This window comes from Entelurus aequoreus, linkage group LG07 (genome assembly GCF_033978785.1).
Source record: "Entelurus aequoreus isolate RoL-2023_Sb linkage group LG07, RoL_Eaeq_v1.1, whole genome shotgun sequence".
NCBI classification, from domain to species: Eukaryota; Metazoa; Chordata; class Actinopteri; order Syngnathiformes; family Syngnathidae; genus Entelurus; species Entelurus aequoreus.
The window spans coordinates 8,953,290-8,969,348 of NC_084737.1; the positions used below are offsets into that span (position 1 = coordinate 8,953,290).

The following is a 16,059-nucleotide window of genomic DNA, read 5'->3' on the forward strand; positions in this document are numbered from 1 at the left end:
TAATCAGACATATTTGGTCACTGCATGACTGCAAGCTAATCGATGCTAACATGCTATTTAGGCTAGCTGTATGTACATATTGCATCATTATGCCTCATCTGTAGCTATATTTGAGCTCATTTAGTTTCCTTTAAGTCCTCTTAATTCAATTTATATCTCATGACACACTATCTGTATGTAATATGGCTTTTAATTTGTTGTGGCTCCAGACAAATTTGTTTTTGTATTTTTGCTCCAATATGGCTATTTCAACATTTTGGGTTGCCGACCCCTGGTATATTGCAAAGTATACCATGACATAAAAGATGACGACAGCTGTTTCCCGATCCAAAAGTGGTGTTAGAAGTTCCTGTTACATGTGTGAGACATGTTAGTTTACTAATGTCCTCACCACACTGCTGGCTGCACGGTGGTGAGGACAGATGCTGCAAACAAAAGCCAAGTGATGGCACGGAGGACTCTTTCTGCGGCCAAGAGATGGCAGCTGCTCACGTCTGGGCGGCCATCAAGGCCACAGTCGCTGCACAGTTGACACTTTCCTTAGCAGCTTGCCTTCCAAAGTGCTCACCTAATTGACTTCAATGGACGAGATAACACGTTTAGTATGTGAGGATGTTACTTCATGGCTAACAGCCTTTTTTTAGCCTAATGTCTGTTACTCTCATTTTTTTTTAAATTCATATTATGTTTATAAAGTCAGTAAATACGTCCCTGGACACTTTGAATATGACCAATGTATGATCCTGTAACTACTTGGTATCGGATCCATACCTAAATGTGTGGTATCATCCAAAACTAATGTCAAGTATCAACGAAGAGAAGAATAAGTGATTATTACATTTGAACAGAAGTGTAGATAGAACATGTTAAAACAGAAAATAAGCAGGTATTAACAGTAAATGAACAAGTGGATTAATAATCAATTTTTTACAGCTTGTCCCTCATAATGTGTACAAAATAATAGGTGTATAAATGACACAATATGTTACTGCATAGACTAATTAGGAGTCTTTGTTTGTTTACTTACTACTAAAAGACAAGTTGTCTAGTATGTTCACTATTTTATTGAAGGACTAAATGACAATAATAAACATGTTTCATGTACACTAAAATGTTTTTGTTCAAATAAAGACAATAATGCCATTTTTTTTCGTGGTCTCCTTTATTAAGGAATGTACCGAAAAGTATCGAAATACATTTTGGTACCGGTACCAAACTATTGGTATCGAAACAACCCTAGACACAATCCAAACAACCTTCCCTAGTCATGGTGGGGGAAAAAAATGCTAAATTACACTCATTTAAATCCATGAGAGTGCATGATGGGAAAACATTTAAAATACTCTCCACACTTGTCCTTTATAATGTGTACAAAATAATAGGTGTATAAATGACACAATATGTTACTGCATAGACTAATTAGGAGTCTTTGTTTGTTTACTTACTACTAAAAGACAAGTTGTCTAAATGACAATAATAAACATATGTTTCATGTACACTAACATTTCTTGTTGAAATAAAGACAATAATGACATTTTTTTCGTGGTCCCCTTTATTAAGGAATGTACCGAAAAATATCAAAAAGTATCGAAATACATTTTGGTAACAGTACCAAACAATTGGTATCGAAACAACCCTAGACACAATCCAAACAACCTTCCCTAGTCATGGTGGGGGAAAAAAATGCTAAATTACACTCATTTAAATCCATGAGAGTGCATGATGGGAACACATTTAAAATACTCTCCACACTTGTCCTTTATAATGTGTACAAAATAATAGGTGTATAAATGACACAATATGTTACTGCATAGACTAATTAGGAGTCTTTGTTTGTTTACTTACTACTAAAAGACAAGTTGTCTAGTATGTTGACTATTTTATTGAAGGACTAAATGACAATAATAAACATATGTTTCATGTACACTAACATTTGTTGTTGAAATAAAGACAATAATGACACTTTTTGTTGTCCCCTTTATTAAGAAAAGTATCGAAATGTATCGAAATACATTTTGGTACCAGTACCAAACTATTGGTATCGGGACAACCCTAGACACAATCCAAACAACCTTCCCTAGTCATGTTGCAAAAAAAATGCAAAATGCAAAAAAAATAAAATTAAATACACTCATTTAAATCCATGAAAGTGCATGATGGGAAAAATTTAAAATACTCTCCACACTTGTCCTTTATATTGTGTACAAAATAATAGGTGTATAAATGACACAATATGTTACTGCATAGACTAATTAGGAGTCTTTGTTTGTTTACTTACTACTAAAAGACAAGTTGTCTAGTATGTTCACTATTTTATTGAAGGACTAAATGACAATAATAAACATATGTTTCATGTACACTAACATTTGTTGTTGAAATAAAGACAATAATGACACTTTTTTCGTGGTCCCCTTTACTAAGGAATGTACCGAAAAATATCGAAAAGTATCGAAACACATTTTGGTACCGGTACCAAACTATTGGTATCGAAACAACCCTAGACACAATCCAAACAACCTTCCCTAGTCATGGTGGGGGGAAAAAATGCTAAATTACACTCATTTAAATCCATGAGAGTGCATGATGGGAAAAAAATGTAAAATATTCTCCACACTTGTCCTTTATAATGTGTACAAAATAATAGGTGTATAAATGACACAATATGTTACTGCATGGACTAATTAGGAGTCTTTGTTTGTTTACTTACTACTAAAAGACAAGTTGTCTAGTATGTTCACTATTTTATTGAAGGACTAAATGACAATAATAAACATATGTTTCATGTACACTAACATTTGTTGTTGAAATAAAGACAATAATGACACTTTTTGTATTCCCCTTTATTAAGAAAAGTATCGAAATGTATCGAAATACATTTTGGTACCAGTACCAGTACCAAACTATTGGTATCGGGACAACCCTAGACACCATCCAAACAACCTTCCCTAGTCATGGTGCAAAAAAAATGCAAAATGCAAAAAAAAAAAATTAAATACACTCATTTAAATCCATGAAAGTGCATGATGGGAAAAAATGTAAAATATTCTCCACACTTGTCCTTTATAATGTGTACAAAATAATAGGTGTATAAATGACACAATATGTTACTGCATAGACTAATTAGGAGTCTTTGTTTGTTTACTTACTACTAAAAGACAAGTTGTCTAGTATGTTCACTATTTTATTTAAGGACTAAATGACAATAATAAACATATGTTTCATGTACACTAACTTTTTGTTCAAATAAAGACAATAATGAATTTTTTTTGTGGTGCCCTTAATTTAAAAAAAGTATCGAAATACAATTTGGTACTGGTACCAAAATATTGGTATCGGGACAACTCTACTATATACATATATATATATATATATATATACGAGTATAAAGGCATTATAATTTATTCTAGTTTTCTACATACATATTGATGTATAACTTGCATTGAAATCATAAGTCTTCCACATATTTTTGTATTCATATTTAACATTTTTGAAAATACATGTCAATATTAGAGTTGTCCCGATACCAATATTTTGGTACTGGCACCGGTACCAAAATGTTTTTCGATACTTTTCTAAATAAAGGGGACCACAAAAAAAATGTCATTATTGTCTTAAATATAACAACAAATGTTAGTGTACATGAAACATATGTTTATTATTGTCATTTAGTCCTTAAATGTAATAGTGAACATACTAGACAACTTGTCTTTTAGTAGTAAGTAAACAAACAAACACTCCTAATTAGTCTATGCAGCAACATATTGTGTCATTTATACACCTATTATTTTGTATACATTATGGAGGGACAAACTGTAAAAATGTTTCATAATATATACAAAGTTCACACGTATCCACAATTTTGCATTTTGCTTCTTTTTTTTTTTGCACCATGACTAGGGAAGGTTGTTTGGATTGTGTCTAGGGTTGTCCCGATACCAATAGTTTGGTACCAGTACGGGCACCAACATTTATTTCAATACTTTCGATACTTTTCTAAAAAAAAAGGGGACGACAAAAAATTGGCATTATTGTCTTTATTTGAACAAAAAAATGTTAGTGTACATGAAACATATGTTTATTATTGTCATTTAGTCCTTAAATAAAATGTTGAACATGCTAGACAACTTGTCTTTTAGTAGTAAGTAAACAAACAAAGACTCCTAATTAGTCTATGCAGTAACATATTGTGTCATTTATACACCTATTATTTTGTACACATTATGAGGGACAAACTGTAAAAAATGTATTATTAATCTACTTGTTCATTTACTGTTAATATCTGCTTATTTTCTCTTTTAACATGTTCTATGTACACTTCTGTTAAAATGTAATAATCACTTATTCTTCTCTTCTTTGATACTTGACATTAGTTTTGGATGATACCACACATTTAGGTATCGTTCCGATACCAAGTAGTTACAGTATCATACATTGGTCATATTCAAAGTCCTCATGTGTCCAGGGACGTATTTACTGACTTCATAAACGTCATATGAATTTTAAAAAATGGGTTTTGTGATGCTGAAAAATATAGTAGTATCGACTAGATACGCTCCTGTACTTGGTATCATTACAGTGGATGTCAGGTGTAGATCCACCCATGGCATTTGTTTACATTTTGAGCTATTGTATCCTCCTACGGTGTGTAGTGAAGCATGTTTAGCTATTCCTCCTCCTCCAGTGATAATGCTACTTGTAAGAAACTTACTTTATTTGTCGCCATGGAGGCCAGGATTTGTGATTTAGAAGTAGCTAAAACACTGTGGATGGACGTTAGCCGCTAGCTATCTAGCCATGTGTTAAAGCGCCTCTTCCTGAGGGTGTTTCAGTGTTATAACTTCACCTTTATCTTTACTTTTTATACCAAAATGCGTCCATTCTCCCTTTTCTGTCTACACGCTGTGTCTGCTTGTAAGTACTCTGTGCGTGTGCACTGCCCAACATGCTCCGCTGCTGGTAAAACCAGCAATGTCATGACGTGATGTCCTGCCCGGGAACCGGTACTTTTCAAACATAATACCAATTTTGTTTCATTAGTACCGCGATACTATACTAGTAGCGGTATATCGTACAACCCTAGTCAGTATTTACTTTTTTTTATGGAATTATATAAAAGATATGCAGAACAAATGACAAACACATTAAGTAAGAAAGATGTTGTGCTTTAAAAAACTCGTGTTTGCAGGCCACTTCAAATGTTTGGGTTTGACGCCTGTGTGTTGGTGGAACAGGACTCAGTCCAAAAAAGAACTTTCTGGTGGGTTCTGTGGCCCTTAGCTCTAATTGTGACTCTCCTGTCGGCCTTCAGGTGACCCAGGTGCCCATCGAGTCATGCGAGCAGTACGGGACCTGCGGCGAGTGCCTGAGCTCCGGGGACCCTCACTGTGGCTGGTGTGTGCTGCACAACGTGTAAGTACACACACACACACACATAAGCACACACACAAGCACACACACATGGATTCTTGTATTGTTACCTTCTTGAGACCTCCGAAAAAATGCCTACCTCGAGTATTGTAATAAAAGTCGTCATTTTATTTAACGCAAATCAAAATTTTCCAAGAAAAAAATGAACATTTGTGCAATATCATGATAAAAGTTGGAATTTTACCCGATAACCGTCGCAATTTCACAAGAAAAGCTTAATTTTTATGAGAAGAGTCGTAATTTTACTAAACAAAAGTCACAATTTTATACGAAAACTTTAAAATGTTGGCAATATTATAGTAATAATAATCGGAATTTTACTTAAGTCAAAAGTTATAACTTTATTTAAAAAATGTCACTATTTTACAAGAACAACAAAAAAATTGGCAATATTGTGATAAAAGTCAGAATTTGACATGACAAATGTCACCATTTTGCATGAAAAAGTAATAATTTGACATAAAAAAGTAATAATTTTACCATCAAGAAGGGTGAAAATACAAGAACACACACACACACACACACACACACACACACACACACACACACACACACACACACACACACACACACACACACACACACACACACGCACACACACACACACACACACACTATTGTATTTGTTACCTTCTTAAGACCTCTGAAAAATGCTTACCTCTACTATAATAATAAAAGTCGTCATTTTACTCGACGCAAATCAAAATTTGACAAGAAAAACTGATAATTTGTGCAATATCATGATAAAAGTTGGAATTTTACTTAATAACCGTCGCAATTTCACAAGAAAAGCTTAACATTTTGGCAATTTTTATGAGAACCGTCATAATTTTACTCGACAAAAGTCACAATTTTATAAGAAAACTTTAAAATGTTGGCAATATTATAGTAATAATGATCTGGATTTTACTTAAATCAAAAGTCATAACTTTACTCAAAAAATGTCACTATTTTACAAGAACAACAAAAAAATTGGCAATATTGTGATAAAAGTCAGAATTTGACATGACAAATGTCACCATTTTGCATGAAAAAGTAATAATTTGACATAAAAAAGTAATAATTTTACCATCAAGAAGGGTGGAAATACAAGAACACACACACACACACACACACACACATTATTGTATTTGTTAACTTCTTGAGACCTCTGAAAAATGCTTACCTCTACTATCATAATAAAAGTCGTCATTTTACTCGACACAAATCAAAATTTGACAAGAAAAACTGAACATTTGTGCAATATCATGATAAAAGTTATAATTTTACTCAATAACCGTCGCAATTTCACAAGAAAAGCTTAACATTTGGGCAATTTTTATGAGAAGAGTCGTAATTTTACTCGACAAAAGTCACAATTGTATAAGAAAACTTTAAAATGTTGGCAATATTATAGTAATAATCGGAATTTTACTTAAGTCAAACGTTATAACTTTATTTTAAAAATGTCACTATTTTACAAGAAAAACAAAAAAATTGGCAATATTGTGATAAAAGTCAGAATTTGACATGACAAATGTCACCATTTTGCATGAAAAAGTAATAATTTGACATAAAAAAGTAATAATTTTACCATCAAGAAGAGTGGAAATACAAGAACACACACACATTATTGTATTTGTTACCTTCTTGAGACCTCCGAAAAATGTTTACCTCTACTAAAATAATAAAAGTCGTCATTTTACTCGACACAAATCAAAATTTTACAAGAAAAACTGATAATTTGTGCAATATCATGATAAAAGTTGGAATTTTACTCGATAACCGTCGCAATTTCACAAGAAAAGCTTAACATTTGGGCAATTTTTATGAAAAGAGTCGTAATTTTACTCGACAAAAGTCACAATTTTATAAGAAAACTTTAAAATGTTGGCAATATAATAGTAATAATCGGAATTTTACTTAAGTCAAAAGTCATAACTTTACTCAAAAAATGTTACTATTTTACAAGAACAACAAAAAAATTGGCAATGTTGTGATAAAAGTCAGAATTTTACATGACAAATGTCACCATTTTGCATGAAAAAGTAATAATTTGACATAAAAAATTTATAATTTTATGAGAAAATATGGCAATATTACAGAAACAGAAAGAATATGAGAAATTAGTCCCTATTTTAGAAGAAAAAAGTCGACACATTGTGAGAAAAAGACTGCTTGTAGTTATTTTATATATATATATATATATATATATATATATATATTTTTTTTGTAATTGGTTTTTAATCTTGATTATTTACTTCGTTATTACAGTAGGTCTCAAGATACTTTTTTTTTTTTTTTTTAATTAATTTTGGCCAAACAGGGCGGTTTTTAAATTTTTTACACACACATGTTATTTCACATGTTGACCAGAGGGGGAGCACTTTTAAAAGCGACACACAGTTAATGTGAAAAATCCCTCCTTTTTGGGACCACCCTCATTTTGACCAGCAGGGGTGCAAATGAGACATTGTCTATTAGATGCAATGTTATTGATTTATGTCATCACTTGTTCACACCTCCTCATATGGAAGATACTTTTCCTTCTTCATGTCTCCAGAAGGGCAGAAATACAAGAACACTCACACACACACACACCCACACACACACACATTATTGTATTCGTTATCTTTTTGAGACCGCCGGAAAATGCCTACCTCTAGTATTATAATAAAAGTCGTAATTTTACTCAACGCAAGTCAAATTTTACAAGAAAAGCCTAAAATTTTGGCAAGTTTTTATGAGCAGAGTCGTAATTTTACTCGACCAAAGTCACAATTTTATAAGAAAACGTTAAAATGTTGGCGATGTTATAACGATAATCGGAATTTTACTCAAGTCAAAAGTCGTAGCTTGACGCAAAAAAATGTCACTATTTTACAAGAACAACACAGAAATTGGGAATAGTGTGATAAAAGTCTGAATTGTATATGACAAATGTCACCATTTTGCATGAAAAAGTAATAATTTGACATAAAATTACCAGAAAACAGAAAGAATATGAGGAATTGTTCCCAATTTTATCAGAAAATAGTCGACACATTGTGAGAAAAAGACTGCTTTTAGTTATTTATTTATTTATTTATTTTGTAATTGGTTTTTAATCTTCATTAATTACTTCAAGTAATTACATGTCTCTATATACATATTTATTTAATTGTTTTAATTAACTTTGGCCAAAGGGGGCGCTTTTCAATTTTTTTACACACACTTGTTATTTCATATGTTGACCAGAGGGGGAGCACTTTTAAAAGCAGTCAATTTGAAAAATCCCTCCTTTTTTGGGACCACCCTCATTTTGATAAATGTCCCCACCAGGGGGTGCAAATGAGATCTCTATTTGTTTTGTTTTGTGTAACATGCTTAAGGCCGATGACAAAGGAGTCAGGGACCACAGGTGGCCCCTGTGCCGCACTTTGAGCAACCCAGCTGTAGAAGCTAACAGTTAATGGCCACTATAGTATTAGTAGCGTAGTGTATTTGTTCATCCTATGCTCACATATGGCTTGTCTTACGTCGGCAACCGGAAGTGGTAAAATCAGCCGTTCACCCGGCGGGTTTTTTCGGGGATGAATAGGGGAAGTCCTTCTTTAGCTTCCGTCTTGTTTTATCATATATTGTTGCCTTTGCACCTGTCAATGTTCACTTTTGTACACACATTAAAAAAAAAAAAAATCCTGACTTTGGAGCAATGTTCACGGACTCTAGTATTTGTCTCTCTATTAGATGCAATGTTATTGGGATTTATGTCATGTTTTAACCTCCCACCAATTAAAGTGTGAGTGGAGGAGGAAATGAGCGCAACTTGTTCATCCCTTCCATGTGGTCAATACGCCACAGTGACCCCCGCTGGCCGCCTGCTGCCACTGCAAGACCAAAGGGCAAATGAAATGAGAAATGGACCCCCGGCTTTGATGAATTGGACCGACAGAAGCTGCAAAAACATTCTTGACGTCTGAAGCACACTCTCGCCCGTCTGAGCTGCCACGTCTTGAAGCGAAAGCCCCCCCCCCACACACACACACACTCCCCCCCCCCCCCCCCCCCAAAAAAAAAGGTGCAGGCGTTGAATATTAGTCAGGCGGGGCCGGGCTGCAATCATCATTACAGGCGACACGGCAAAGTGCACTTCAAGTCATTTGCATGGCTCCAAAAGCCGGGACAGGACAAATAATTGCCTAGCGACGAGGTAATGTGGCAAGATGGAGGCGGGAGGAGGTGGTGTTGGTTGGTGCTAGCCTTCACGCCGCCGCTGCCATTTAGCTCCACCTCAGCTTGCATGCTAATCGCCTGCTTTTGTGTGGGAGTGGGAGGCTTCAGCGTCTTTTCAGAGCTAATAATAATAGGCCTCTTTTTTTTTTTGTTCACCGAACTTTGTCCACTGTCACTTTAGTCCTCCTTTAGTCACTTTAGTCCTCCTTTAGTCACTTTAGTCCTCCTTTAGTCTGCTGGGGCTTCATCATCTGCACACTTGATGCACGCTCTTGTTGTTGTTGTTGTCTTTAGTCCTCCTTTAGTCACTTTAGTCCTCCTTTAGTCGCTTTAGTTCTCCTTTAGTCTGATGGGGCTTCATCATCTGCACACTCTTGTTGTTGTTGTTGTCTTTAGTCCTCCTTTAGTCACTTTAGTCCTCCTTTAGTCTGCTGGGGCTTCATCATCTGCACACTCTTGTTGTTGTTGTTGTTGTCTTTAGTCCTCCTTTAGTCACTTTAGTCCTCCTTTAGTCGCTTTAGTTCTCCTTTAGTCTGCTGGGGCTTCATCATCTGCACACTCTTGTTGTTGTTGTTGTCTTTAGTCCTCCTTTAGTCACTTTAGTCCTCCTTTAGTCGCTTTAGTTCTCCTTTAGTCTGCTGGGGCTTCATCATCTGCACACTCTTGTTGTTGTTGTTGTCTTTAGTCCTCCTTTAGTCACTTTAGTCCTCCTTTAGTCTGCTGGGGCTTCATCATCTGCACACTCTTGTTGTTGTTGTTGTTGTCTTTAGTCCTCCTTTAGTCACTTTAGTCCTCCTTTAGTCTGCTGGGGCTTCATCATCTGCACACTTGATGCACGCTCTTGTTGTTGTTGTTGTTGTTGTTGTCTTTAGTCCTCCTTTAGTCTGCTGGGGCTTCATCATCTGCACACTTGATGCATGCTCTTGTTGTTGTTGTTGTTGTCTTTAGTCCTCCTTTAGTCACTTTAGTCCTCCTTTAGTCTGCTGGGGCTTCATCATCTGCACACTCTTGTTGTTGTTGTTGTCTTTAGTCCTCCTTTAGTCACTTTAGTCCTCCTTTAGTCTGCTGGGGCTTCATCATCTGCACACTTGATGCACGCTCTTGTTGTTGTTGTTGTTGTTGTTGTCTTTAGTCCTCCTTTAGTCACTTTAGTCCTCCTTTAGTCTGCTGGGGCTTCATCATCTGCACACTTGATGCACGCTCTTGTTGTTGTTGTTGTTGTCTTTAGTCCTCCGTTAGTCACTTTAGTCCTCCTTTAGTCACTTTAGTCCTCCTTTAGTCTGCTGGGGCTTCATCATCTGCACACTCTTGTTGTTGTTGTTGTTGTCTTTAGTCCTCCTTTAGTCACTTTAGTCCTCCTTCAGTCTGCTGGGGCTTCATCATCTGCACACTCTTGTTGTTGTTGTTGTCTTTAGTCCTCCTTTAGTCACTTTAGTCCTCCTTTAGTCTGCTGGGGCTTCATCAGCTGCACACTTGATGCACGCTCTTGTTGTTGTTGTTGTTGTTGTCTTTAGTCCTCCTTTAGTCACTTTAGTCCTCCTTTAGTCTGCTGGGGCTTCATCATCTGCACACTCTTGTTGTTGTTGTTGTTGTCTTTAGTCCTCCTTTAGTCACTTTAGTCCTCCTTTAGTCTGCTGGGGCTTCATCATCTGCACACTCTTGTTGTTGTTGTTGTTGTCTTTAGTCCTCCTTTAGTCACTTTAGTCCTCCTTCAGTCTGCTGGGGCTTCATCATCTGCACACTCTTGTTGTTGTTGTTGTCTTTAGTCCTCCTTTAGTCACTTTAGTCCTCCTTTAGTCTGCTGGGGCTTCATCAGCTGCACACTTGATGCACGCTCTTGTTGTTGTTGTTGTTGTTGTCTTTAGTCCTCCTTTAGTCACTTTAGTCCTCCTTTAGTCTGCTGGGGCTTCATCATCTGCACACTCTTGTTGTTGTTGTTGTCTTTAGTCCTCCTTTAGTCACTTTAGTCCTCCTTTAGTCACTTTAGTCCTCCTTTAGTCTGCTGGGGCTTCATCAGCTGCACACTTGATGTTGGTTGTGATGTGACTTCATCTTGCCAAACATCCCCTGGCACCTCAACATCCTGCTTCTGATGGAACCTTCCACCATGTTGTCCAATGTTGCCCATTGAGGAGCATCTCCTCCAGCTAAGTCCACCCCGCCCACACCCCACCCCCCACCCCTCCCCCCTCCACGCTCTCCATTCATGTCAGCTCCTTTAATTAGCGGCAGCTGCGCCCGGCTGAAGAAAAGGACGTGACGGGAGGAGAAGACGGGAGGAGGAGACGGGATGAGGAGACGGGAGGAGAAGGCAGGAAGAGAAAGACGGGATGAGGAGACGGGAGGAGAAGACGGGAGGAGAAGACTGTAGGAGAAGACGTGAGGAGGAGACGGGCTGAGAAGAAGGGAGTAGAAGATAGTAAGAGAAGGCAGGAGTAGAAGGCGGGATGACAAGACAGGAGGAGAAGACAGGATGAGAAGATGGGAGGAGAAGACAGGATGAGAAGACGGGAGGAGAAGACGGGAGGAAAAGATGGGATAAGAAGACGAGAGGAGGAGACGGGATGAGAAGACGGGAGGAGAAGACGGGATGAGAAGACAGGATGAGAAGATGGGATGAGGAGACGGGATGAGGAGACGAGAGGAGGAGACGGGAGGAGAAGACAGGATGAGAAGACGGGAGGAGGAGACGGGAGGAGGAGACGGGATGAGGAGACGGGATGAGGAGACGGGAGGAGAAGATGAGAGGAGGAGACGGGATGAGGAGACGGGAGGAGAAGAAGGGATGAGAAGACGGGATGAGGAGACGGGAGGAGGAGACGGGAGGAGGAGACGGGAGGAGGAGACGGGAGGAGGAGATGGGAGGAGGAGACGAGAAGAGGAGACGGGAGGAGAAGACGGGATGAGGAGACGGGATTAGGAGACGTGATGAGGAGACGTGATGAGGAGACGGGATGAGAAGACGGGATGAGAAGAGTGGAGGAGAAGACGGGATGAGAAGACGGGATGAGAAGACGGGAGGAGAAGACGGGAGGAGAAGGCGGGATGAGAAGACGGGAGGAGAAGACGGGATGAGGAGACGGGATGGCAAGACATGAGGAGAAAACGGGATGAGAAGACGGGAGTAGAAGACGGGAGTAGAAGACGGGAAGAGGAGACGGGAGGAGGAGACGGGATGAGGAGACGGGAGTAGAAGACGGGAGGAGAAGACAGGAGTAGAAGACGGGATGATAAGATGGGATGATGAAACGGGATGGGAAGACGGGAGGAGAAGACGGGAGTAGAAGGCGGGATGAGAAGACGGGAGGAGAAGACGGGAGGAGAAGACGGGAGGACAAGACGGGAGGAGAAGACGGGAGTAGAAGACGGGAGGAGAAAACGGGAGTAGAAGACGGGAGTAGAAGACGGGATGATAAGACGGGATGATGAGGCGGGATGGGAAGACATGAGGAGAAGACAGGATGAGAAGACGGGAGTAGAAGACGGGAGTAGAAGACGGGAAGAGGAGACGGGAGGAGGAGACGGGATGAGGAGACGGGAGTAGAAGACGGGAGGAGAAGACAGGAGTAGAAGACGGGATGATAAGATGGGATGATGAAACGGGATGGGAAGACGGGAGGAGAAGACGGGAGTAGAAGGCGGGATGAGAAGACGGGAGGAGAAGACGGGAGGAGAAGACGGGAGGACAAGACGGGAGGAGAAGACGGGAGTAGAAGACGGGAGGAGAAAACGGGAGTAGAAGACGGGAGTAGAAGACGGGATGATAAGACGGGATGATGAGGCGGGATGGGAAGACATGAGGAGAAGACAGGATGAGGAGACGGGAGGAGGAGACGGGAGGAGGAGACGGGATGGGAAGACATGAGGAGGGGACGGGAGGAGAAGACGGGATGAGAAGAAGGGAGGAGAGGACGGGAGGAGGAGATGGGAGTAGAAGGCGGGATGATAAGACCGGATGAGGAGACGGGATGAGAAGACGGGATGAGGAGACAGGATGAGGACAAGGGAGGAGAGGACGGGAGGAGGAGACGGGAATAGAAGACGGTAGTAGAAGGCGGGATGATAAGGCGGGATGATAAGACGGGATGAGAAGACGGGATGAGAAGACGGGATGAGGAGACGGGAGGAGAAGACGGGATGAGGAGACGGGAGGAGAAGACGGGAGGAGAAGACTGGAGGAGAAGACGGGATTTGAAGACGGGATGAGGATACGGGATGAGGAGACAGGATGAGGAGGCGGGATGAGGAGACAGGATGAGGAGACGGGAGGAGAAGACAGGAGGAGAAGACTGGAGGAGTAGTTGGGATTTGAAGACGGGATGAGGATACGGGATGAGAATGAGAGGACTCAATGACTCTTGGGCCCGCTGGCCTTCTGATTGCAGCTCAAAGGGATGACATCATCAGTGGCAGGGTCTTACCGACACAAAAGCAGAGACCGGAAAAAAAATGTCCTCTGCACAATCCTGAGGTTGTGGGATGAGTCGTGTCCCTGAGGAGAGAATTTATGTCACAAACTTTGTGTCCAGCAACTTGTTTTGTGTTGATGATGCATCTTTGTCCTCACTTCTGTCACTTATTACTTGTTGTTTATTTTTTATTAGTCCCCTTATCTAAAACACAAATGTGGGGCGACTAACATGGAAATACAGTAGTGTAGTAGACCTAAGTATTCATTAAGTACCACCATAATGACAACATTAAATACAGTAGTGTAGTAGACCTAAGTATTCATTAAGTACCACCATAATGACAACATTAAATACAGTAGTGTAGTAGACCTAAGTATTCATCAAGTACCACCATAATGACAACATTAAATACAGTAGTGTAGTAGACCTAAGTATTCATTAAGTACCACCATAATGACAACATTAAATACAGTAGTGTAGTAGACCTAAGTATTCATTAAGTACCACCATAATGACAACATTAAATACAGTAGTGTAGTAGACCTAAGTATTCATTAAGTACCACCATAATGACAACATTACATACAGTAGTGTAGTAGACCTAAGTATTCATTAAGTACCACCATAATGACAACATTAAATACAGTAGTGTAGTAGGCCTAAGTATTCATCAAGTACCACCATAATGACAACATTAAATACAGTAGCGTAGTAGGCCTAAGTATTCATTAAAAACAAGGCAGAGGTTTTATAGAACAAGTGTATGTACACAGTTTGAACATAAAACACTGTACTTGAATCCAATTATTATTTGGCCTACCACTAGATGGCGCACAGTGTGAGGATGACTGAAATAGACAATCTATGTTAGCTTCCAACTCCAAAGTTATTCCCGACAGTGTGTGTGCGCCTCTTAAATATGTCCCCTAATTTAGTGCTTTTTAAAATGATTTTTTTTGTTCCCACTAAAAAGTAGTTTGTCTCAGCGAACAAGACGGGTGTTGTGGGCTAATGAGAGAGACACGGGGGTCAGCCTCCAACTACACACGGATAATGGCCTTGTCACGTAACCATGGCAACAGCAGCCTCCTGCATGGCCCCGCCCACCTCGCCAGCTCCATTTCATTCAATGAATAAATGACTGCAGATGTGACTTCATAACAACAATACACACTTTGTGTTGACAACATGTGTATAAACACACTTCATAACAACAATACACACTTTGTGTTGACAACATGTGTATCAAGACACTTCATAACAACAATACACACTTTGTGTTGACAACATGTGTATCAAGACACTTCATAACAACAATACACACTTTGTGTTGACAACATGTGTATAAACACACTTCATAACGACAATACACACTTTGTGTTGACAACATGTGTATCAACACACTTCATAACAACAATACACACTTTGTGTTGACAACGTGTGTATAAACACACTTCATAACAACAATACACTCTTTGTGTTGACAACATGTGTATCAAGACACTTCATAACAACAATACACACTTTGTGTTGACAACATGTGTATCAAGACACTTCATAACAACAATACACACTTTGTGTTGACAACATGTGTATAAACACACTTCATAACAACAATACACACTTTGTGTTGACAAAATGTGTATAAACACACTTCATAACAACAATACACACTTTGTGTTGACAACATGTGTATCAAGACACTTCATAACAACAATACACACTTTGTGTTGACAACATGTGTATAAACACACTTCATAACAACAATACACACTTTGTGTTGACAACATGTGTATAAACACACTTCATAACAACAATACATACTTTGTGTTGACAACATGTGTATAAACACACTTCATAACAACAATACACACTTTGTGTTGACAACATGTGTATAAACACACTTCATAACAACAATACATACTTTGTGTTGACAACATGTGTATCAAGACACTTCATAACAACAATACACACTTTGTGTTGACAACATGTGTATCAACACACTTCATAACAACGATACACACTT

General features: G+C 38.8%; 1 protein-coding gene across 2 annotated transcripts in view; it reads left to right on the forward strand.

Annotated features, from left to right (window-relative positions):
* plxna2 (plexin A2) overlaps nucleotides 1-16,059 on the forward strand; it is a 470,104-nt gene that overhangs the window by 279,511 nt on the left and 174,534 nt on the right. For both annotated transcript variants that reach the window (XR_009826713.1, XM_062052547.1), the window contains exon 5: nucleotides 5,309-5,409. Coding sequence is in view for 1 of the 2 variants with exons in the window: in XM_062052547.1 (XP_061908531.1) it covers nucleotides 5,309-5,409 (101 nt within the window). In the remaining variant the exon portion in view is untranslated. The remainder of the gene's footprint in view (nucleotides 1-5,308; nucleotides 5,410-16,059) is intronic.